The sequence below is a fragment of the Poecilia latipinna genome, unplaced genomic scaffold, assembly GCF_001443285.1.
Source record: "Poecilia latipinna isolate Pla-1442-1.1 unplaced genomic scaffold, P_latipinna-1.0 Scaffold22, whole genome shotgun sequence".
In the NCBI taxonomy this organism is placed as follows: Eukaryota; Metazoa; Chordata; class Actinopteri; order Cyprinodontiformes; family Poeciliidae; genus Poecilia; species Poecilia latipinna.
Genome location: NW_015112638.1, coordinates 696,962 through 719,281, shown reverse-complemented (window position 1 = coordinate 719,281; position 22,320 = coordinate 696,962). Strand labels below are relative to the sequence as shown.

At 37.6% G+C, this 22,320-nt stretch overlaps 4 protein-coding genes across 7 annotated transcripts in view; 1 reads left to right on the top strand and 3 right to left on the bottom strand.

Annotated features, from left to right (window-relative positions):
* fkbp10b (FKBP prolyl isomerase 10b) overlaps window positions 1-2,655 on the top strand; it is a 13,874-nt gene extending 11,219 nt beyond the window's left edge. The window contains exons 7-10 of the mRNA XM_015036435.1: window positions 475-664; window positions 746-888; window positions 1,819-1,982; window positions 2,253-2,655. Of these exons, the coding sequence (XP_014891921.1) occupies window positions 475-664; window positions 746-888; window positions 1,819-1,982; window positions 2,253-2,447 (692 nt within the window). The 3' untranslated portion in view covers window positions 2,448-2,655. The remainder of the gene's footprint in view (window positions 1-474; window positions 665-745; window positions 889-1,818; window positions 1,983-2,252) is intronic.
* Window positions 2,645-10,978, bottom strand: LOC106949901 (7-methylguanosine phosphate-specific 5'-nucleotidase A-like). 2 transcript variants are annotated; one of them, XM_015036465.1, is made up of 10 exons: window positions 10,797-10,978; window positions 9,606-9,680; window positions 9,435-9,533; window positions 8,477-8,546; window positions 8,146-8,192; window positions 7,791-7,876; window positions 6,790-6,879; window positions 5,299-5,461; window positions 4,024-4,224; window positions 2,645-3,947 (listed from the first exon to the last, which is right to left on the bottom strand). In XM_015036465.1, the coding sequence occupies exons 1-10, from the start codon at window positions 10,797-10,799 to the stop codon at window positions 3,813-3,815; spliced, it is 969 nt and encodes a 322-aa protein (XP_014891951.1). In that variant the 5' UTR covers window positions 10,800-10,978; the 3' UTR covers window positions 2,645-3,812. The 2 variants fall into 2 exon arrangements, with proteins under 2 accessions (XP_014891951.1, XP_014891943.1); XM_015036457.1 differs by lacking the exon at window positions 10,797-10,978 and having other exon boundaries at window positions 9,606-9,686.
* Window positions 10,979-12,669: 1,691 nt separating this feature from the next.
* On the bottom strand, window positions 12,670-16,708 carry LOC106949851 (kelch-like protein 11). The gene is made up of 2 exons (XM_015036391.1): window positions 15,786-16,708; window positions 12,670-14,464 (listed from the first exon to the last, which is right to left on the bottom strand). Exons 1-2 carry the CDS (start codon window positions 16,325-16,327, stop codon window positions 12,880-12,882), a joined length of 2,127 nt encoding a protein of 708 aa, XP_014891877.1. The 5' UTR covers window positions 16,328-16,708; the 3' UTR covers window positions 12,670-12,879.
* A 1,911-nt stretch (window positions 16,709-18,619) lies between these two features.
* LOC106949824 (ATP-citrate synthase-like) overlaps window positions 18,620-22,320 on the bottom strand; it is a 31,819-nt gene continuing 28,118 nt past the window's right edge. For all 3 annotated transcript variants that reach the window (XM_015036343.1, XM_015036353.1, XM_015036362.1), the window contains 5 exons: window positions 21,424-21,567; window positions 20,481-20,594; window positions 20,112-20,194; window positions 19,254-19,330; window positions 18,620-19,167 (listed from right to left, as the gene is read on the bottom strand). In XM_015036343.1, the coding sequence (XP_014891829.1) occupies window positions 19,073-19,167; window positions 19,254-19,330; window positions 20,112-20,194; window positions 20,481-20,594; window positions 21,424-21,567 (513 nt within the window). In that variant the 3' untranslated portion in view covers window positions 18,620-19,072. The remainder of the gene's footprint in view (window positions 19,168-19,253; window positions 19,331-20,111; window positions 20,195-20,480; window positions 20,595-21,423; window positions 21,568-22,320) is intronic.

Genomic DNA, 22,320 nt, shown 5'->3' with positions numbered 1-22,320 from the left:
GACCGCTCCAAGATGGCCGCCGTATTTCCTGCGCCGGAGCAGCCAATGCGGGGTCTACTCTTATATTATGTCTATGAGAGAGAAGAGCCGAACTGAACTAGATGACTGTTAATATTTGGAAGCGTTGCTAGCAGGTAGCGAACGGCTTCGTTCACTTCCTCCGCTCCGTTTCCTAAAACTACAGGTAGACGCAGAAAGTTGACGTCATCGTTCACAACTTCTTCTGTTCGCTGATTGGCCCGGTTGAAATTCAACCTGAGAAAACCGCTTTAATGGGATAAAGCCAGACCAAGCACAAAAACAGCTAGCTTGTTTTTGTTCTTTTCAGTTCATTTTAAACGAAAAAACAAAGTAAATGTTCACGGACCGTGAAGAGTTATTAGAATCGAGCGGAAGTCAATATTCAAGCTAGTATTTTGGGCTAACCTTACGTGTTTCCGTTGGGATTAAATAATTTCTCGGCGGTCTGTTCAGGTGACGTGATCCCCCCGTCAGCCGTCCTGGTCTTCGACGTCCACGTCATCGACTTCCACAACCCAAGCGACAAAGTGGAGATCGAGGTAACCTACAAACCGGAAGTGTGCAACGACACCACGACTCTGAACGACCTGGTCCGCTACCATTACAACTGCACTCTGCTGGACGGGACTCTGCTCTTTTCCTCGTAAGTTTACGCCTGTTTTTCCAGCCTCCGTTTTTGACAAGTTGAGCATGGTTTTCATTTGGACGGCCGGACTTCCTCTAGGCACGACTATGAGAACATGCAAGACGCAGTTCTGGGCCAGGACAAGGTGATCGACGGGCTGGATGAAGGCTTGAGGGGCATGTGTGTGGGAGAGAAGAGGAGAATTACAGTGCCGCCTCACCTCGGACATGGAGAGAGAGGAGGTGAGATTGGAGCAGCCATCTTTGGTTGCGATCACACTGCAGCCTGAAGTGACCCAATTCCTTTTTTTCTCTCTCTTGACATAATTCGACCTGTATATCTTTTCATGACAGTCTGATTAACACAGACTGAGACGCAGATCACTTGGGTATCCGATAGGTATCCGATTCAAATGTGACCGAGCGTCATCAGACCTGAACGTCATCGATGCTCGACAAACGTCACTATTCTGCGTCGGTACGCTCAAGTGGGAAGAAAAAACAAGAATGGCGGACTGTAATAAGAATTAAGTTGTTAATGTGCTGGCTCCGGTCGGACAACAATTTTAAAATCGTAAGCTAAAACCGTTAGCATCCATGTTTACTTCTGCAAACACTTTTTCATGGCGGTTGGTAAAACACTGAGCACGTGTGGTTATTGCGCCCTCTACTGCATATGCGGTACACTTTCAGGTCGTTTGCAGTTCACACTGGAGATCACATACAGGTCGCTTATATTTGGAAGTGTGAATGGTCACGGCAAAAAAAAAAAAAAATCAGATTTGACAAAAGGAATCTGAATTGGGTCACTTTAAGCTTCAGTGTGAACGTAACCTTACATTGAACTTTGACAGGTAGAGAGATCCAGGTGACAGAAATAACTTGATTTTCAACTTTCACTTCCCAATCAGTTGCTCTATTAATCTGTGAAGTTTTGAGCAGTTGAAAAGGAAACTGTTTATCTATAAGCTTATAAGGAATGTATATTGTTAATTTAAGTAACCAAGAGATTGTTATTTTTGAGATGTCCTAAGACTTAAATCTGCAACTCAGAGTTTAACTAAACCAATTGTTGCATAGATTAATATTCATCTTTGGGTTAGATTAGTCTCTCCTGAGGTTTGTATGCACACAGCTTCTACAATCTAAAGTAGGTCTCCTGTTGTCTGTCAGCTGCTGGTGTACCAAGCAGCGCCGTTCTGGTCTTCAGCATTGAACTGGTGAGCTTTGAGCGGGGCGTCCCGCCCGGTTACCTGTTTGTGTGGCTCGAGGAAACTCCGGCAGATCTGTTTGAAACCATGGATATGAACAAGAATGGAGAGGTGCCACTGGATGAGGTATGTTTCCTATAATTCCTCTTTATTTCTTTAAGGATAAAATTAGAATCTGTTCCACACCTGGGTGTATTTGTGGCATATTTAATTACATTTTGCACTGGTAGAATAATTAGCTCACTGTAGACAGACATAATGTAGGAAAAAGTATTTTCTACAATTCTACAAAAGTTTGACTCCACCTGGTGGTGATATTGGGAACAGCACAACTTATTTTAACTACAGTACTTTTCCTGATTTACCTTTTCATCATTTTGCTTCTTTGTCTTTTAGTTCACAGAGTTTATCAAGCTCCAGGTTGCAGAAGGAAAAGGCCGGATAAAGCCGGGAATGACCATGGAGCAGATCGTCGCCGACATGTTCCAGAACCAGGACCGCAACAAAGACGGCATGATCACGGCCAGCGAGCTCAAACTAAAAGTCGAAGAGGACAAGGAACGGGAGCAGGCGAGGCATGAGGAGTTGTGAGGAGGGAAAAAATGTTTGGTTTTCTCTCAGGGATGAAAAACAAAACAAAAGAAGCCACAGCTCGTACGCAGCGTCAGTTTATTTACAGTATTAGATCTGAGAAAAGACGTTGGAGAAACAATTTCTTGTGGAGGATTTTGAGGTTTCTGAAAATAGAGCAAGCACCTTTTTGTCCCTGAATGTTGTAATAAAAAAGTGTTTGTAAAAATAGTTTTTATTTTATATTTTCCACTAACATTACACACTGGACTCATTCATCTTCTGTCAGAATCGATAGCGCTGATGGTAGCACCTGGTTTTTTCTGAGGAATATTTGATTTTTCTTTTTAATATATTTTATCTTTCAAAAAATATCACTGCAGTCAGTGTTCCTTTATGCAATCTAGAACCTTATATTCATGTCTTACTGCAGTGCTCAAGAGGAACCAGTTTTAAATTATAAATTAGCAAAACACAGGTTAATAGTTTAACAGTTTCTGTGCTTGTTCTGTCATTACAGCTTTACAAAAATACTCAACATTGATTGTAATTTTACTTTAACCTTAGCTTCAGCCTTTCAGAAAACCAGTGATGCACACAGTCAGTTATTACAGTCACTAAGAACATGCACAAACAGAACCGGGTATTATACTTCCAGGTCTGAGGTTTGACAACATCGTGTCTCAGACATGACAGAAAACGCATCATGGGCTTCGTTCACACTGCAGACAAATGTGACCCAAATCTGATTTTTATTAAGTAGATTTGAGCCACTTCCATACAATCGTATTCAATGATTTTAATGTGATTATAGTGGGAACAACCGAAGCGTTTTTAAATGCGATTTTAGCTGCTTTTCCTTCGCATTATCAGATTTACAAAATAATTTTCTGAACGGAAGTGTGCCAATTTCGTTTTTCCAATACAAAGATTTGGCCGTATGGAAATTGGTTTATTTTGCAAAATGAGTAACATGAACAACAACCGGATGTTGCCACTGACACAAACCACAAAGACGACGACGGGAAGTAGAAGTAGGACTGCACAAGATTTATTTTTTCTTATAATGTGAACAAACAAATTCACGTGTGATTTTAATTGTGTTTCTTATTTAATAGAAACACAAAAATTGCAAAATTGTAATTTTTCAAAATTCAAGGTCTGCAGTGTGAACTAAAAGCATCACATCACTATGAAGTGTTTTTTTTTTTTAAAGAAACTAAAGGATCATACATAAATTTTTTTTTTTTTAAAGAAACTAAAGGATCATACATAAATTTGGTCTGGTAGTCTTTCAGACTACCAGACCAAATTTGTCGATTAAACAAAATGACATGCTGGTGCTCTCTCCTCAGGTCCGATTTGAGGTAAAAATGTGAGAATGCATCATTTTTCCCGGTGCACCTTACTTATCTCTGATGAGACAATAAATCTCAAGATAGCGTTCGGAACGTCCATCGTCTCGTCCCGTAAAAGCACAATGTCAAACGAGTTCAAGAACGACTCTTTTCTTTCCTCCACCTGACGAGAAGCAAACACAAGATTAACACCTACCTGTTAAACAAAGCACAGGTGTAATAAAAGCTGTAAGTGCTACCTGGTCGTTGAGGAAGCCGACTGTCAGGATGTTCTGCGCCGTGGAGACGCCGTCAGCCATGCTCAGGTCTCCCAGAGAGTCTCCCAGCAGCAGGACGTTGGGCTGACCATGCAGCTCTCTGAGGGCGGCGCCTTGGGACAGAGCACCGGCCCGTTTGTTGTACGAATGGATCAGCTGACCTTTGAAGGCCTGCAGAACCCCCTGTTGGATGAGACAGCACTGAGTTAGTCTCAACTCATTTTACGCTAGGTTTAGGTAAATGTATGGCAAGAAGAAGCAAACTTAATCCTGGACAAAACATTTCACATGGACCATCAAAATTCAGCACAATCTCTCAATCCAAAACAGAGAAAACACACACTAACATTTATTTCCTTTTAATTCATCTAGAGAAACTTCTAGCTTATAATCTTATAAGTATTTATTCCTTAGAGAAACTCCTGTTAGACTTTTACTTCTTTTAGGAACTCCTGTTAGTTTACAAATCTAGAACAAACATGGAAAGTACAATCTACCTCATAAAATCAAACATGGACAACCGACATTTGTTTTATTAGAACAAGAAAACAGAGAAACCCCAACTAGTTTATAAATTCAACTTATTCTTATTAAACATGGGAAACTAATATGTAGTTTTATAGTATTAGCTTTTTGTCTTTCTTTTGGTTTTGTTTGAATTTCCTTCTAATTCAGAAAGAGCACTTTGAACTGCTTTGTTGCTGAAAACGTGCTACATAAATAAAACTGCTTTACATATGGAGAAAGTGCTCAAACACTGTAAAAGTACCAAATGAACATTTTCTACTTGAGTAAAAGTACTTGCTTTTAAAAATGTCTAAGATATTTAAAGTAAAAGTACTTGTTGGATGTATACCCCAATGCAGTGATCATTAAGTGCATATTTTCTTTAATACATTCATAGTGTTGTGCTACTTTACATAAATTAGAGGAAATACAAACAAAAGAAAAACAAAAACTCCACAAACAGGAGTTTCTCTGGATAAACTAATAGAAAAGAAAAGTAGTAAACTACATATTGGTTCCACATGTTCAATAAGAATAAGTAGTCTGTAATTTATAAACTATTAAAGAAATGGCTGAACGCAGCCACAATTAAATCTACCTAAAGTACAGGTACATGAAATGTACTTCAGTAACAAAGCACTTGTACTTCACTACATCCCACTATTGAGAATAACAAAGTACTGTAAATCAAATCTAAGAATAAATATGTAATATTTTAAAATAAAACATGTAAGGTGTGGTTGAACTCACAATGTGGTCAAAGTCCATGTAATTGGAGATGATGTGGACGTTTGGGTGGAAGACGTGGTTCTGTCGGATCACCTCCTCCAGGATGTCGCCTACTCCAGCGGAGAAGATCAGCAGAGGAACGCGTTGCTCTGCCAGGCAGTCGAAGAACGCGCTGCACCCTTCCCTGCAGTCACAAACCCATCAGTCAAGCTCTTCCATCTAAATCGTGCCCCTTCTGCTTCCTGCTTTTATGAATGTTTCTCCAAGAAACTGCTTGGGGTCCATATAATTACAAAATATATAAAATTACAAAATATGTAAAAAAAATATACTTAGAAGTAGACCCTACTTTTAAGTAGGACCTACTTAGAAGTAACCAACACTATTGTTGCTTTTCCATATGAACTTAAACATCCCATCAGCTTTAACACAAATTGTAATCCAGTTCCCAAAGCCTGACGGTATTTAAAGTTTCCTAATCCCAGATTTTAATCAACTAAAATCAAACTTCATTGGTTTAATTTAAAGCTGTTCTTTATATATAAATGTAAACAGTTACTTTACATTCAAATTCACAATATAAGGCTTTTAAAAAGTTTAACCACTGGTGGCACACCAGTGCATTATAAGCCTGGCGGGCCACCAGGCTAAGCGTTGTTCATTTTTTAAGTCTTTTTACAATGTTTGCATTTTTTTAAGACTTTACAGTTGGTGTTCAGGTATTAATCTTACAATCTTTCAATAACACATAATCATCAAGTGATATTGTCAAATTTCCTGTCAACTTTAAACATTTTTTAACTCAAAAACAAGGTGGGCCGCTGGCCGAATGACTTCCCTGGCATCCGACCACCAGGCTTATCAAGTTTTCAGGGGGAAACCTTATTAACCATTACTTTTTTTATTAGTTAAAGGCTATGAAAACCGTACTCTTAACTGTGTCCAACACTTTTTCAAAGCAAGAAAATGATTTCATCTGTCTGGAAATAGTAGAAGAAAAATAAAAGTGTAGAAACAAAAAGAGCGTTAATATAAAAACTATTTTAACGCTGTGTTAATATAGTCAAGACAGGACTGACAAAAACAGACAGTGTGCACCTTTTTCTTTTTAAATGTGCTTTAAACCACTCAGTTTAGCATCAAACTCAAAATAGCAATAAATAAATATAAACACTATGTTATAATTAATTTGTATAATTTGCCATATTCATTTAGCAGAAGTAAAATTATTGTTTTCCTACTTAAGATCAATTAGTTTCTGTTGCTAAGACATCTTAAGGTTTGATGTAGCTGAATTAAAATTACACGAAACGTTTTTTGAGAAAAAAAAAATAAAAAATTCTGGATCACAAATTATTTTCCATTGCTTGTTTTCCTTTCAACAGCAAATCCACAAGCCTGAATAAAATACACACACAGGGAAAAAAAAAATCAAAACAGCATAGAAACCCTGGATTTACAACATCTGACATTAAAAACTATTTTTTTTTAAAGTTTCTCTGAGCTGAGTACCTGAGCACGGCGTTGGAATCCCTGACTGCGCGGGCCAGCTCGTCTTTTCTGATCCTCTGCTGAATCAGCAGGTCATGGACTTTAGTCCACCTGCAGAAAAAAGCAAAGTTCAAGCTTCTTCATCTTTGTTTAGAGCAAAAATATTTACCTCCAATGTTTCAGATACAAGGCAAAAATATAATTTTAAAATTGTATTATAGTTATTTTCTTAAAATATAGGATTCACATTAGTATTCAGAACATAGAAACATCTCAAAAAATCAGAATAGAAAAGTTAATTATTTAAGTAATCTGATTCAAAACTAGGTAGTGCATCAATACCAGAGATGCACCGATCCGATACTAATATCTGTATCGGTCCTGATATTGGAAAAAAAAATTATAGATTGGGTATTGGTGACAATATGTCCGATCTTTAATTCTATGCTTTTTCATTCTGAGCCATGATTTATCTATTTTACATAATATTTAGAATTACTAATTACACTTTCTGAACCATTTGAAAGTTTATTTTTTTATATGTTTGACCAAGCTAGTCAACATATTGTTTCTGTCAGTTTCAGTTTTAAACTGCCTGAGCAAATTAAAGTTGTTTTTACATGTTTCTACCAATCTTTTGAGGCTATTGGTGTATTTAGGTGTGCTGTACTGGGGCAGAATTATCAAATAGTAGGTGATAATATTGTCATAATATAAGATTGTTGCATTAAAATTTCACTTCTATCCATCTTATGCTTTACTCAAATTTTTTGGAATATATAATTCAGTTTTTTTCATTAATTGTTGATCATAATTAGAACTAAAATATTGAAAATATATTACTTTGTAATAGCACAATTTTAAAAATACACACCTCCCTTCCTGAACAGATTTACTGGAATAAAAAAACTTTTTAAGATTATTCAAATTTATTGTGATGTATCCGTATTGTTCTGAGGTTTCATATAAAGCGCAGTCCATGCTAAAACACTTTAATGTTTTCATGTAACAGTCTTTCTTACCACTCCACCATGTAAGGCAGTTTTTCCTCAGGACTGAGGCTCGCATCGATTTCTATGGGATAATATGTGTTAAACAGCTTCTTCATCTGCAGCAAAACAACAAATCATGAACATAAAATTAAACACTAACAAACAAAACACCATGTGGTACATTGGTCTTAACTTTTAAATGATACAAATCAGGATTAGTTGTGCACAAAAACAAGACATTTTGACTTCACTCCACTTTGTTCTTGATGTATGTACATGTAAATATAAATAAAGCAACAAAAAATTACATACTAAAATAAATATGCATATTTGCAGCATTGTTATAACCAGTTAGCCTTACGTTTTGCAACTTTGGTAAAATTACCTTCACTGTGGAGTCGTCATCTATCAACAACCTGTTATTGAGGATGTCTACAAAATAGAAGGAAAATGATTATTACTGAGGACATGCATTTTCACTGTTAAAAGAAAAATAAGCAAGTCAACATAACTTTATAGACTATTAAGACTTAAAAGTTTTGCCTTCTTCAACTTGTCATATGTATTATGGCTTTTTAAATAAATGCTCATTTCATCAATGATCTGATGATCAGAATAAAGTTAAATCAGAAGAATTATATAACAAAAGTCTTGACACATGCAAACAATATCCTAAAAATAATACGTCACCTTAGAGATATTGACATTGTTCTTACTGTGGGTGGTGGGAACTCTTTTCCCCTTGTGTGCAAATTTGGTGAGCGTCATATCAAAATCTGAGATGACCTGTGAAAGCAATAGTAACATAAAATAAAAAGCACACAGCAAATGCATACATTCAGGATAACTCAGTTAAGAAACAAAAACTTCATGCGTTCACACTGCAGAATGATTCCGATATTTTGACGTAATGCATCTGATCTTTTTATGACAGTCTGAACAACACAGGTCGTATTGTTCCGAATGTGACCCTGTTCACTTGGATATCCGATACGTATCCGATTCAAATGTGACCGAACGGCCAGGTCGCACTGATCCGACCTGAACGTCATTGATACTCGACAAACGTCACAATTCTGCGTCCTGATACGCCCAAGCGGGAAAAAACAAAACAACAATAACCATGACGGCCTATAATGAGGATTAAGTTGTTAATATGCTGCTCTGGTTGGACAACAACTTCAAATGTGTAAGCTAAGCTCCACCGTTAGCCTCCATGTTTACTTCCGCAAACACCGAGCTCTTCTTTTTATGATGGTTAGCACTGAGAACGCTGACGTTATTGCGCCCTCTACTGCGCATGTGGGACACCTTCAGGTCGTTTATAGTTCAACCTGGAGATCACATACAAGCCGCATATATTTGGAAGTGTGAACGGACACGGCAAAAAAATAATAAAATAAAATAAAAATCAGATTTGACAAAAAAAATAAAATAAATTAAAAATCGGAATTGGTTCACTTCAGGATGCAGCGTGAACGTAGCCAAAGACATGATGGCAGAATTTTCATTTGCAACTTTTCAATTAGAGATAATTAAATTGAGATATAAAGAGTTTCTCCCCAGTTGTTCAAGCATAGCAAACAGAGTTAGGATAAAGTTCTCTGAGGAATAATTACTAAACAGAACCGATTAAAAGTCAACACATATTTCTTTATAATTAAAGAGCGCCACCTGCAAGCTGCCTGCTCCTGCTTTCTGCATGGCGTACATGGTGTCCTCCACTCTGCTGCGCTCTCTCATCATCACTGAAACCCTAGTCAGCTCAGGGATCTGAAAACAAAACCATCTTCTTACAATCTATGTTGACCTTTTTCTATTACAAAAAGGCACTAAATTCCTCACCTCAGTTTTAGTCAACTGGTGCCAGATTGCCAAGATGGTCCGCACTGGTGTGTAGATCCAGGGAATATGAAATACCTGCATGAAAATAAAAGGGATAAATACAGTCATCGTTCTGATCTGACAAGTTTTTCTCTGTTCAAACTTTTCTAAATGTTCATTTGTTATTTCAGACCGGTAGTAAATAATTTATCTAAATGTGAAGTAGTTGGATGCTCAGTTGTTAGCTCCTAAACCTGTTGATACTTGGCGTATTGCCAATATTTATAATCACTGTGTGAAAATACTATGTTGTTTATTAACAAATTAAACAATAATGAAGTAAACTGTCTGCAAGGCAGACAGCATGTTGCCTACACAAGATATAATACTGAAAAAAAAAGTATTTTCAAATGTGAATCAGAGAAATTCTGAAATGTCTTTAAAAAATATAATAAAATAAATGAAAAATAATACATAACACTTATTCTACAGTCTGTAGTCGTTAGAATCAATTTGGGTAAATAATAACATATACCATTAAGCAAATAGTTAACCTGTCAAATACCTTATAGGCTCCAACACAAGTAAAAGCAAAAAGTAGCTTTCCAAAAAAAAATAAAAATACTTAAGTAAAAAAGTATGATAAAAAAGCATACTCAAATACAGAGTAACTAATCATAAAATCTGATTAAATATTTTAAAATGGTGTCATCAGACAAAATACAATAAATAATTTATTGAATACGACTACATGCTTGTTCTTTTTTCGTTGAAGTTACTTGAATTGGATAGACTAGTGACAAGTGATAGTGAAGAAAAATGTTTTTGAGCTTATCTGCTCCAGCTGACTTAAGCATTGCCCTGCTGTACTCAAAATCCAAAACCAAAGAAATACAATTAGAAAAGCGTGAACTGGTTAAAATTTAACTGTCTGTTATATGCATGACTCATTTAGTATTTAAAAAAAAAAAAAAAAAACAAAACTTTATTTACACTGGTTATCTCCAAATTGCTAGCGTTCCCAGTGGGGAAATTCATGTACAGTTTTTGCTGGAAAAAAAAAATATTTATTTTATTTGCAACAAAAATATATCATATTTTAAGGTAAAATAGCGCGTTGCATTTCGATATTTTAATAGCCGAAATAAACAAATACTTCCGTACGCTGCTAAGGTAGCAGAGATGCTAACAGCTGTCCGTTACGTTACTTACCATTTTTAAACGGAAGTGTGACGTGTCAGTCGCGTGCTAACCGTTCTTCCAAACAACCGCTAAATGTCTCAACATGGCGTCAAGTGCAATCGTCGAACTTAAAATGAGAAATAAATTTTAACAATCTTCTTCTTGATTGCATTCTTGTGTGTTACACCAACAAAAGTCCCTTCCTTCCCCAGTCCCACGATATATAGTTCCGAGGGAACCATTTCTTCTCAAGAGAAAAAAAAGAAAAAGAAGTTGATAATAAATGTAGTCAGTGATACCTTCCATTTATTCCAGTAAATCAAAAGTTTGATTTCTACAGAAAGGTCTGTCTAGCAGCTTTAAAGTATTTTGATTTCAGAACCACAGAAACAGTAGTGCAAAATGGGCAGCAACTGTTAGTTTTATGAAGTAATTTCAAAGGTGTTATTGCCAGTCTCATATTTTTAATATAATATATTTTTGTTTGGTTTAGAAATGTGATTACCCAATTTTAAGGAGGTAGGACGTAGTAAAAGTTTCTCATAAAACGCTTTAAACAAACTGCTCCAGGAGGACTTCATTCCCGAACTGCATTATAGACAAATTATTTTACCGATTGATTAAATTCAGTTTCACAAAATTAGGTTTAGTAGAAAGTTAAAAAAAAAGTTTTTAATGAATAAAATAAGTCAATTCAGAATATTGGCAGTTACTTTATTGTGGAAAACCTCAGTGAGATTGTAAAATTAAAGACATATTTATTTTCCCCACTTATTTTCCTCAAAACACACTTAACATGAAGCAAAATCACCAAACAAATGTTGCCAAAACCACAACTCCAACACACCTCAGAATTTATATTTGATTTATTAGCATTGTGACACAAACACACCCATTAAGACATCTTCATCCTTCGAGAATCTCATTTTTAGTGGTGTAGTAGCATTTTAATCTTCACACAACAGTTTTGAGTGCAACAAAACTCCAGCGGAAATTTTTAAGAACTGAAACATAATTTGTGAACAGGCACCAAAAAAATGAGATGCATTGTAAAATTCGGCAAAAAAAAAATTTTTTTAGAAACAATCCCTAATTTGAACACACAATCAGCACCAAGATATCTCAACCATCAAATAAAACAAAGAAGTGCAATGAAAAAAAGAACATTGTAGTAATAATAAAATTACTTCAGTAAAAAGTTTATGTATATATACTTTTTTGAATTATACTTGTATATATGAAAATATCTTATTACTTTATAATCTAACATTATTTTTAGTCATGGCAGTTTTATAGGTAACATAACATCAATCATTTATACCTTGACATTTATTACAATAAAAGCAGTCTTCCTGCTGGTTTCTAAAGTTTAAATCTGAATGTTAAGCTAAACAAAAATAAAAACAAAAACAGGAATGTTCTTAACTTTTTAGGAAATCTAAATTTTTATATATCCTGGCACTCAGTTACATTATTAAGAGACATTAAAGTAAGCTTTAATTACTATGGACATGACACTGAACATGTAGCACAAGTGGATATCCGTTTATCTTTTAATCTAGAGTCTGAATAGTGTAACTTTTATTTAAAAAAAAATTTTTTTTTTACATATTTGTTGGTATGAGAATCTGTTACAAAAAAAATTGAGCTCTACTGATTTCTCCCACTAGAAACAACCAATCAGAGCCAGGAGGCGGGGCTTAGCGCTGTCAAACACCCTTCATGTGGCTCTGCTCTTGCTCTCTGCTACGCTGCAGCTAGTATAGCATGTTGTGAATGCTAAGGCTAGTTAACGTGGCAACCGCTAACAGTTTTCTTGTAATGATAAGCCGTTTCTCCGCCATTAGCACATTGAGCAGCAAGTACATGAGATTGACTGACAGCGCTAAGACCCTCCTCCTGTCTCTGATTGGTTGTTTTCTGTCTCAACTGACAGTTTTAATATGTAAAAAAATAAAGTTTTTAAATAAAAGTTACATGTTACAGCTTTAGAGGGAGTTATAGATTTATCTCTCATTCTATCATAATAAAAAAAATAAGATTCATCATTGTGAGAAGGCATTTATCTGAAGATAAAGTGCTAATTATTCACTGGACAATCTTTAATCCTTCTTTAGCATTCGATCTGAGAGTGCATCTGTCTCCGCCTGGTGAGTGTGAGTCGGTGCATCTGCTGCATTTGCTGCATGCGGTCTCGTTGGCGCGCTAGGTTCTGCGGCATTGGGTAGCGCTGGCAGCCACGCAGGTATCTGTACGGGATGCGAACGTGGCAGGCCGCTGCGCGGCAGCGCGGCTGAGGCAGTGGCGGCAGCAGCGTCCAGCGCTTTTTGTCGGCGCAGTAGCGGTACGCCTCCTTGCGGTACTGCTTGTCCAAATTGCTGCTGTTCCTCCAGCCTCCGATGATGAAGACATCCTCACCAAGGAAGCAGATGGCGGCTCCTTCCATCCCAAGCACCTCTGCTGGGAGGCTGCTGAGAATCTCCTCCGGGATGATTCTGCTTACTTTCTGCTGAGCGGCCTCAAAAGTTGCCTTGTAACTTTTGGGGCAGCAGGAAGCAGTGTGGTAGAAGGTTGTGGATGAGACGGCCATTTGGAAGCTGCAGTAGCTGTCAATCAGAGGTAATGAGTGAACTTCCTGCCACCTGTGACTCTCTGTGTCGTAGCACATGGTCACAGTACTCAGTCCATCGTCATGGTCGATGTCTTCAGGCGTCCTGGCCATCACATACACATATCGATCCTCTACAGTCACTGTTTTTACGTCTCGTAGGATCTTCGGCGCCGGCTCAAGGCTGATCCACTCATCCTGCTCCGGCTTATAAACGGTGACATCCTTAAAGCCTGGGCTGAAGTTACCGTGTCCCCCAATGCCGTAGAGGACATCCTTGACGCCCATTAGGCCGAATGAGTGCTTCCGCGTGGACAAGCTGCTGACATCCTCCCAGGTATTGAGGCTGGTGTTGTAGCGCTCCACCATCTTGGCAAAGCCAGGCTCCATGGAGCCTGCCACATAGACGTGGCCCTCGGTGGCCGCGATGGCGTGGCCGTCCAGGTGGTTGTGAATGTGCGGTAGATTGATCCAACGATCCTCTGCGACAAAGTAGCCAACGCATTCGCTGAGGTACTCTCCGCCTTCTGAGACTCCACCTACCACCATGATCACGTCCATGTTCTGGCCAAGGCGCGGATGAATGGCCGCCATGTAGGAGGTACTCTGATCCAAGTTAGCCAACTTGAGGCCCTCCGAGCAAACTGCGTGAAACTCCAGAGCGTCCACCACCAGCTGCTGGCACTCTGCCCTGTTGGCCACTAAGGGCTCCTTTCTAACCACACGCGTTAAGTCGGTTGGAGAAATCTGCTTCAGCCTCACGAGCTTGAACAGCTCTTCAAAGAATCGCACCCGTTCCTCCGGGTTTTGGTGGACCCATTTCACGATCGCTTCAAACAGCTGCTGCTCTGAGTCCACAGTAATTTCCGAGTCCAACATCCAGTCTCTCACCAGATGAAACGGAAGAGTGTAGAACTCGTCGTTGGAAATGACTTTCTGGAAGTTTCTTCTGATCGTCTCGGCAGCTTCCAGAGCCAGTTGGTTCAGGCTGTACATGTGAGCCAGGCTGTGCACAGCTACACAGTTTGAAAGATTCAACTTCTTCACCAGGAACTCGGCACAGAAGCTCTTCAGCTGATCCAACAAGAACCTAAGAAGAAGAAGAAGTTAACACTTTAACTATTTCAGTAGGTAACATTGGGTAATGATCCATCTTGGAATCTGGAGAATCTACTATAAGTTTATCTAGAGAAACTACTCATTACCTTAGATCAACATTTAGCATTAAATGTTTAATATTGGAGCAAGGCCACCTAAAGAAACTCCTGTTAGCTTACAAATCTAGAACAAACGTAGAAAGTACAATCTACTTTATAGAATCAAACATGGAGAACCAACATCTAGCTTTATCAGAACAAGAATCCAGAGAAACCTCTACTGGTTTAGAAATTATGGACTACTTATTAAACATGGGGAACAAATATGTAGTTTTATACTTTTATCTTTCTTTTGGATTTGTTGTTTTGTTTGTATTTCCTCTAATTCATGTAAAGCACTTTGAACTGCCTTGTTCCTTAAAATGTGCTTTATAAATTAATATTACCTTACCTTAACTATACTGATGACGATTAATATTATATGTTGATGATTTTAATAATAACACTTGACAAAATGCAGTGGTTGTTACTGGTTTCACAGCTGCTGACTGTTTATGATGTTGTCTCAATGTTTTCATTGTGTAAAACACTTAACTGCATTTTTGCTGAAAAGTGATATGCAAATAAACTTTACTGATTAATTTAGAAAGTGATTAATCTTTAACTAGAGTATACAAACTGCAGAAAACGCCATTATGCTGAAAGACATTAAGGCTTAATTAATGATCAGTATTGTTTCCCCCCCCAGCAGTTTGTAATCTTTATACTTCAGTTAACATTTAATCGCTTACTACACTATTTTTTAAAAATCCATTCAGATTAATTGTGAGCCCGAGCATTCTCTATATAAAAGATTGTTTTAGATAAATAATGTCTTTAGTCAGAGGCTTCTTGAAATTCGCTGTAATACAGACTGCTACAGGAGCTCTTTCCTGCCAACAACAATTTTATGAAGAATCTTGAATAATTTGAGTTACAACATTTCATTTTCCTTTGGGATCCATAAAGTATTTTTAAATTGAATTGAATTTTTCCCTCAAATCAACACAACTGGACAATAATCCCAAGAACAACCTGGTTTTGTAATGAATAAAGCAGCCTAGCACTAAGCTAACATTAAGGTTTCTTCTCAGTGGACTTTTGGATGCATCGACTTCCACTCTACTAATGGAGCATGGTTAAAAGTAGGGTCAAAGATGGCGGAATAATTCCGCAAAATGTCAAAAACTGAAGAATTTTAACTAATATGAGTCACAACAGCATTTAATTTCACTTTGGTATCAATAAAGTATTTTTGAATTAAGCAACAGTTACCTGTCAGCTAGTTCCAGCACATCGTGAACATTAGCGTTGGTCACCCGAACCTCTCCCGTGTACATGAAGTGTATGACCGCCTCCACGGTCTCCGGGTCGGGCCCCGCCGCGGAGCTCCACTCCGTCAGCTCCACTCTCCCGGTCCGCGACTCCGAGAACTGTCCGCCCAGCAGCAGCTCGAAATACTGCGAGGCCGCAGACAGGACCGTGCGGTGGGCAGGTAAGGTCAGGACCCCCTCCACGCCAGACGCGCCCCTGGAGCTGAACACCAGGGTCAGGTCGCAGAACAACCCCGCCTTCCTCTGCTCGTTCTGCCGGCGGGAGAGCTCCGAGCAGTAGGTCGGGCAGGTGAACACCTCGGCCTCCTCAGGTTCGCCATCACCTGCGGACAGCGGCGCGGAGGCTCCGCCGCAGCCGCCCTCCTCCGCCGCTGCTGCCATCCCGACGCAAAAACTCAAGGAAAGATGGAAACTCTTGGCTATCTTCGGCAGGAAATCATAGGTGTGCATAAAACAGGTCAGCAGGCATTCAGAGACTGTCATGCACGCGTCGGGTTCAATCAGAGGCTTGATTGAGGAAAAACAACAACAACCCCTCACTTCCGTCTTCAAGAATATTCCAAATACAGGATATTATCCCCAGAAAGTCGACGGCAACCTCACAGATTCAAGCTTTACTTACAAAAGAGACTAACGTACCTTCCGCGAATACAGTAAAATTCAAGTCCTTGTCTATTTCCTGGAGGTAGCAAACCTTCAACACGTCCTAAATTCAGCGAAGTTTACCTTTCTGGATACACCGGTTTTGCGCATGCGTGTTGTTGCTGTGGTCCAACTGAAGGTGATGTGGACTTTCGTGTATTTTCAAACAGCGCGGAGGAGCAACACGGGTTGTTATCACGATTACAGCAGATCTTTGATGCAACATATTTGGAAAATTAAAAGTACGCTGCGCACTGGCAAGAGTCTCAATTTAATCATGTTAAATAGAAATAGTATTCTTAGCATTTATTTCTGCCTTATTTTACAGCATGTGTCAAACTCAAGGCCCGTGGGCCAAACCCGGTCCGTCATAGCTTTTTATGTGGCCCTCTAGATTCTAGACTAAACACCAAGTATGCTTAAATATTATTTTATCAATCAAATCAGTGCAGCTTTTATCAATTTACTGCCAAATTATATCAATCATTCCCTCCAGTTTCTTGAGAAATATTGTGGAAATTCACACATAAATCAACAAATCCCCACACTTTTTTGTGCCAATACATAATTGAGAGTTTATTGTAGATTTCTCAAAGTTGTCAAAAACTTTACTTGTACTAAACAGATGCCTCAGTCTTAATATCACATTGTAGGCCATGATCTGTGCACCCTTACAAATTTTTAAGAAAAATATGAAAAGTGTGCCATGCATTTGCCTTAAACCCACCTTTGCAATGTTGTGACCTTTTTAAAATTATTTTTGGCCAGATGGGATTTTTGCAGAAAAAAAATATCACCACTTCTTCTATAATAAAATATTATAGGAGAGAAAAAAGGCCATTATTTTAGAATATTTAAAAACAGACTCAATGTTGATGGCACTAAAAGTCAACTTTTGGAATAAGAGGAGGAAAATCTACCCAAAAATAAAATGCATTAAGTTTATTTTATTCACTAGTGGTTCAAAACAAAAAAAAAGAGATTGTGTGAAACCCCATTTCTTTTATATAGATGGACCCATAAATTTTGCTAGACAATAAATTGTTCCAGAAGTTACTGCAATAAGCAATGTTGTTTTGACACCATTTTTAAGTAATATAATGGTAATGGCAAAATAATATTGCAAGAACAGATTCTCAGAGATCAGTAAACATTTAACACTGGAACTGGAAGACATTTTAAATATCCAAAATAAATAAACAAAACAAATAGAATGAATTTTGAAGTCTTTCTAAACAAAGTTGTCCAAATAATTTAAAAAAAGGGCTATTTGAGTCCAAAGCACCAAATTGAAGACTTTTACCATCCAGTTTTTGGTAGAAAGAGAGAGAGAGAAAAAAAGAGAAATGATAAATCATGCCAATGGAAATTGAGTTTGTTTTAATTTACCATACAATTAATTGATTTATTGATTGTGTCAACCCTTTACATACACACTATAACATCTATTCTACCAACATAATTTTATTCAGAACATAAAACAATTCACCAGAGAAGAAGAGTTTAAAATAATTTCTTTATTATTGAACCACTAAGTGTCAGCATATTACAAAAACAAAGCAGTTTTCACAGTTAAATAAAATAAGCAAAATAAAGACTGAACACGGCAGGCGTTACAGAATGTTACAGGTTGGTCGGGACTTCTCAGCTGCACGTCGTCCACAAATAAGGCAAACTGCTTTCATATTCCCTCGCCTCAAACATTCACAGGCGCTTTGTTCTCCTGGATGGTTCTACATGTTACCGTTTTGTTCTTCAGGTACCGCAGCGCAATCAGCGTCTGATTCACATTAGCATCCAACCGTTTGTGGATCGATCGGGGCTGTACACGTGGTTTTTACTCCAGGAAAGGCTTTGACTCCTTAAATGTTCAGCTCCCTTACTTTATAATGATTCTTCACTTTTATAGACAGATGTTTTAATAAAAACATTTCACCAAAATTATCTTTGGTTTAATAGTGGTGATAAATCTGGAGAAGATTTAAAAAAAAAAAGACAAAAATAATTGCTAAGGTGCGGCGCTTAAAACCAAAAAGCTCAATTCGGCACTTGTTTAAAAAAAAGCCTGACGCAGAAAAAAACTAATTACAGTGAATGATGGTTAATGTGCATAAGAAGTATAAAAAGCATTACTGTATTGCTGAGCTTGAACAGATTTTAACATTGGCTGCTGTTCATGCAATTTAACCATCCAATACTTTCCAGCCAGTTGGAAATACAATGTTTTAAATCAGCTCCCCAAAAACAGATCTCTCTGCTTTTCTACTTAATTTCAAAGTCTATTGAGTTTTATTTTCATACTGTCCATTGGGTTGACATTTTTCTCCCCCAAAAAGAAAAAAAGAATAAGTTACATGTCTAAATTTGTTAAATATCCCAACAAAACTAAATCTAAAAATATCTGTCTCCCCTTTTCCTTTTAAAAAGTAAAATGAAAATGCCTAAACAGATCCTTAATTGGTGCGTATCTCAACGTTCCCTCCCCCAGCGGCAGCGGCGGCCATTAACCGTAACGTTAATAGCTCCCAACCCATTAACGTTTCTCCCAAACCGCCACGCCGGTCAGCGAGCGCCAGGATGAGATGTTCACATGGACATGTGTTCAGGAAGCACGTAGGAGATGTCGTCCCACGGGTGGCGGTACAGACCCTGCTTCAGCCTCTTCTGGTCCAGGTAATGCCCTAAAGAGGAGGAAAAGTTCATTATAAAGAGGATAGTTTGAACCTGGGTAGCGGTTTTTTTATTATTATTATTGAACGGGACTCACCAATGAAGCCCATACTACGGCCGAGAACGAAGATCCCATTCAGAGCGCCGATCTCCACAAATTCGTCGGCTTCATCCCTGGAACCGGTTTAACAGTCAGGTGAGAAACAGGAATCAAAGTCAAATTTTATCCGTGTAGCACATTTCAGCAGCAAGGTAAAAAAAACATCATAAAAACAAAGTCAGAAAAAACAGTCAACAATTAAACATCAACTTTTACCATCATTACACATCAGATTATTGATTATTAATGTTTAATGATTAGTTTTCAAAAACTCTAATGAGGTGGGTTTTTAGTCTAGACCAGTGTTTCTCAACCCTGGTCCATCTTTGTTCCATCTTTTAATGCTTTAATAATGTAATATAAAAAAGGTTCAAGTGGTTAAATGTGCAGAATGTGCAAATTATTTTTCATAAAAACATAATCCTTTATTAAAATAATTGTTATTTGCAGCCACATAAGTAATTCAAATTATGTAAAAAGTGAAATAATTTAATGAGACATGCGACAATTTAAGAAAAAAAATAAATTTTGCAGATGAGCCTGTGTTCAGATTAGAAACCTTTAGCTACACATTCTGTTCCTCTGGTTTACTGCAGAGGAACAGCGACCCTGGACCCGCCGTCCAGGAGCGACCCTGGATGCCGACATGCAGGATGCCGACCCTGAAGGGCATGTTTAAAACACCAGAACTAAAATCGTTCATTTGCAGAACCTCTGCAGAATTTTGTGTCACTTGATTTGCATTTCCATTTGAAGCGGCTGCATTTGAGCAGAGATGCTGTTAAAAACCGAAGGACGCGTTCCCTTGAGGACTGGAGTTTGATTTCTGGTTCGATCAGGATCGTTTCGTCTTACCGTGTGAAGCCTCCACAGGTTCTTAGCAGGTCCACAAAGGAAACGCCAATAAACCCGTCGACATTCAGGATCAAATTGGGTTTCTAGAAGAAAAAAAAAAAAGCAATAAAAGTATTGATTTTTTTGTAATTAGTCATTTATGACAGTTTTTCTTGGTTCAAAACGAATAAAAGCGATAAAATTTGTACATCAGTAGAAATCTGATATAAACTTTTCAATCAATACTAAACTGAGCATTTTAAGTTAATTTAGGACATTACTTTTTCTTGATTTTATTTTATACAAAACAAAAATAAATTCTCCTTCATTAGATTTCAGCATCAAAATGTCCATTAAACCAAATGAGACGTATATTTTTTCCTGAAGTACCTTGGAAGTAGTGATCTTCTCCACCTCTAGTGCGTAGTCTAGCAGCTGGGTCGACGGGAAGTGCTGCTTCACAAAGTCCTTCAGTATCTGGACTCGCATGTCCGGATTGTTGATCTAAAAACAAAATGAACTGCATTCAGTTTTCTGTTTGAAACAGTCGCTTCGATTCATCAAAATTACCGTTGATGCCATTTGTCACGATTAATTCTGCTGGACGACAAACTGCTCCAGAAGTTACCGCGATAAACGGTAATATTATCGTCTTGAGACAATTTTTAAGGTTTCCCCCAGAAAACCTGCTAAGCTCAGCGGGTGGATGCCAGAGCAGTCATTCATAATTTTTTATCTAATTTTTGAGAGAAAAAATGTTTAAAGTTTACAGGAAATTTCAAAATATCACCTGATAATTATGTGTTATTGGAAGATTGGGAGAGTAACACCAACGATAAAGTCTTAAAAAATTTAAACATTTTAAAAAGACTTAAAAAAAAAAAAAAAACACTTAGCCTGGTGGGAGCAGAAGTAAAGCTTGGCAGCTTATAATACCATTATCAGGGTTTCCCTCAGTGTAATGGCAAAAACACAAGAACACATTCTGAAAGATCAGTAAACTTTAAAGTCTAATAAGCATTTAACACTGGAGCTGGAAGACTTTTTAAATATCCAGAGTAAATAAACAAAACGACAAATAAAATGAATTTTGAAGTCTTTGTAAACAAAATTGTCCTAAAAAAGAAAAAAAAAAAAACGCTAAATGAGACTAAAAAAGTGAAGAGTTTTATCACCCAGTTATTGGTAGAAAGAGAAAAAAAGATAAATCATGCCGATGGAAATTATTGAGCTTGTTTTAATTTATCATGCAATTAATTGATTTATTGATTATTGTGACAGACGTAGTTAATAGTCATAATCAAGAGCATTGTTGAAAACAGGAAGTGCTTACCGATTTGACCCTGTGGCCAATGCCCATGATCAGCTTCCCGTCTTTCTTCATCTTGTTGACGAACTCCATGGGCAGCATGCCGCTGTCGAACGCCTTGCTGAACTGCTTTGCTGCTGCATCCAGAGCGCCTCCAAAACGATCCCCCTGATCACAGAGATAGATTTTGTTTTAGTGATGCTCTTACAAGCAAAACACAAAATGTAAATGAAATTGGTCAACAGCCAAAAAACTGTCTGGTGTTTTTCAACTGTTTTAGGGTAATTTTGATGAGCTGGATCCAAAAATCACATTGGTTTTGCCCAATCAGGTCAACTTTCTGAACTGAGCTACATATTAGTTTGGGATATTAGTTTGAGATTTCCCTGCTGTTGCTGAGCATACGAGGCGTTTGAAGAAACGGAAGTTCATGCCCTCAATTTTGCTCAATGAAGACGCAACATTCAGCTTACATGTACTTACCCTTATCATGCAGTAGCAGGAAGTGAAATTAATTTGATGGGGACTCTTAATAGATGGTAAATTGTGAAAATAATTTGCTAGATATTGAAAGTTCCAGTTTTTATGGATAAATGGGCAAATATATTTACATTTAAGGAACTTTGTACAATTAAAATAAGCAAAAATATCCAGGCGGATATTTGAAACGTGTGTCATAAAGGGTTAATACACTCCGTTAAACAATTTCCTTTCTCCTAAAACCTTTTTTGGATGAGAAATATTAACAGAAATGAACTGATGTCGTCACAAAAGATTGGATTTCTCCAAATTAGAATAAAAACCTGACTGATACATAATTTATATAATTTTAGTTTTGTTTTTGTTTTTTTGGGGGGGGGGGGGGGGGCCGAGCTGGGGTGGGGGGGAGCAAAAATACAAACACCAAAATAAACATTAAAT

Bases quoted from the DNA above. Each gene is read 5' to 3' on its own strand.
- LOC106949901 (XM_015036457.1), bottom strand. From the start codon at position 9,686: ATGCAGGTATTTCATATTCCCTGGATCTACACACCAGTGCGGACCATC. The intron at 9,534-9,605 runs GTGAGGAATTTA...TTTTGTTTTCAG, and splicing joins ACCAGTTGACTAAAACTGAG to ATCCCTGAGCTGACTAGGGT. The intron at 5,462-6,789 runs GTACTCAGCTCA...TTGTGACTGCAG, and splicing joins GATTCCAACGCCGTGCTCAG to GGAAGGGTGCAGCGCGTTCT.
- LOC106949851 (XM_015036391.1), bottom strand. From the start codon at position 16,327: ATGACAGTCTCTGAATGCCTGCTGACCTGTTTTATGCACACCTATGAT. The intron at 14,465-15,785 runs GTAACTGTTGCT...TCTTCTTCTTAG, and splicing joins GTGCTGGAACTAGCTGACAG to GTTCTTGTTGGATCAGCTGA.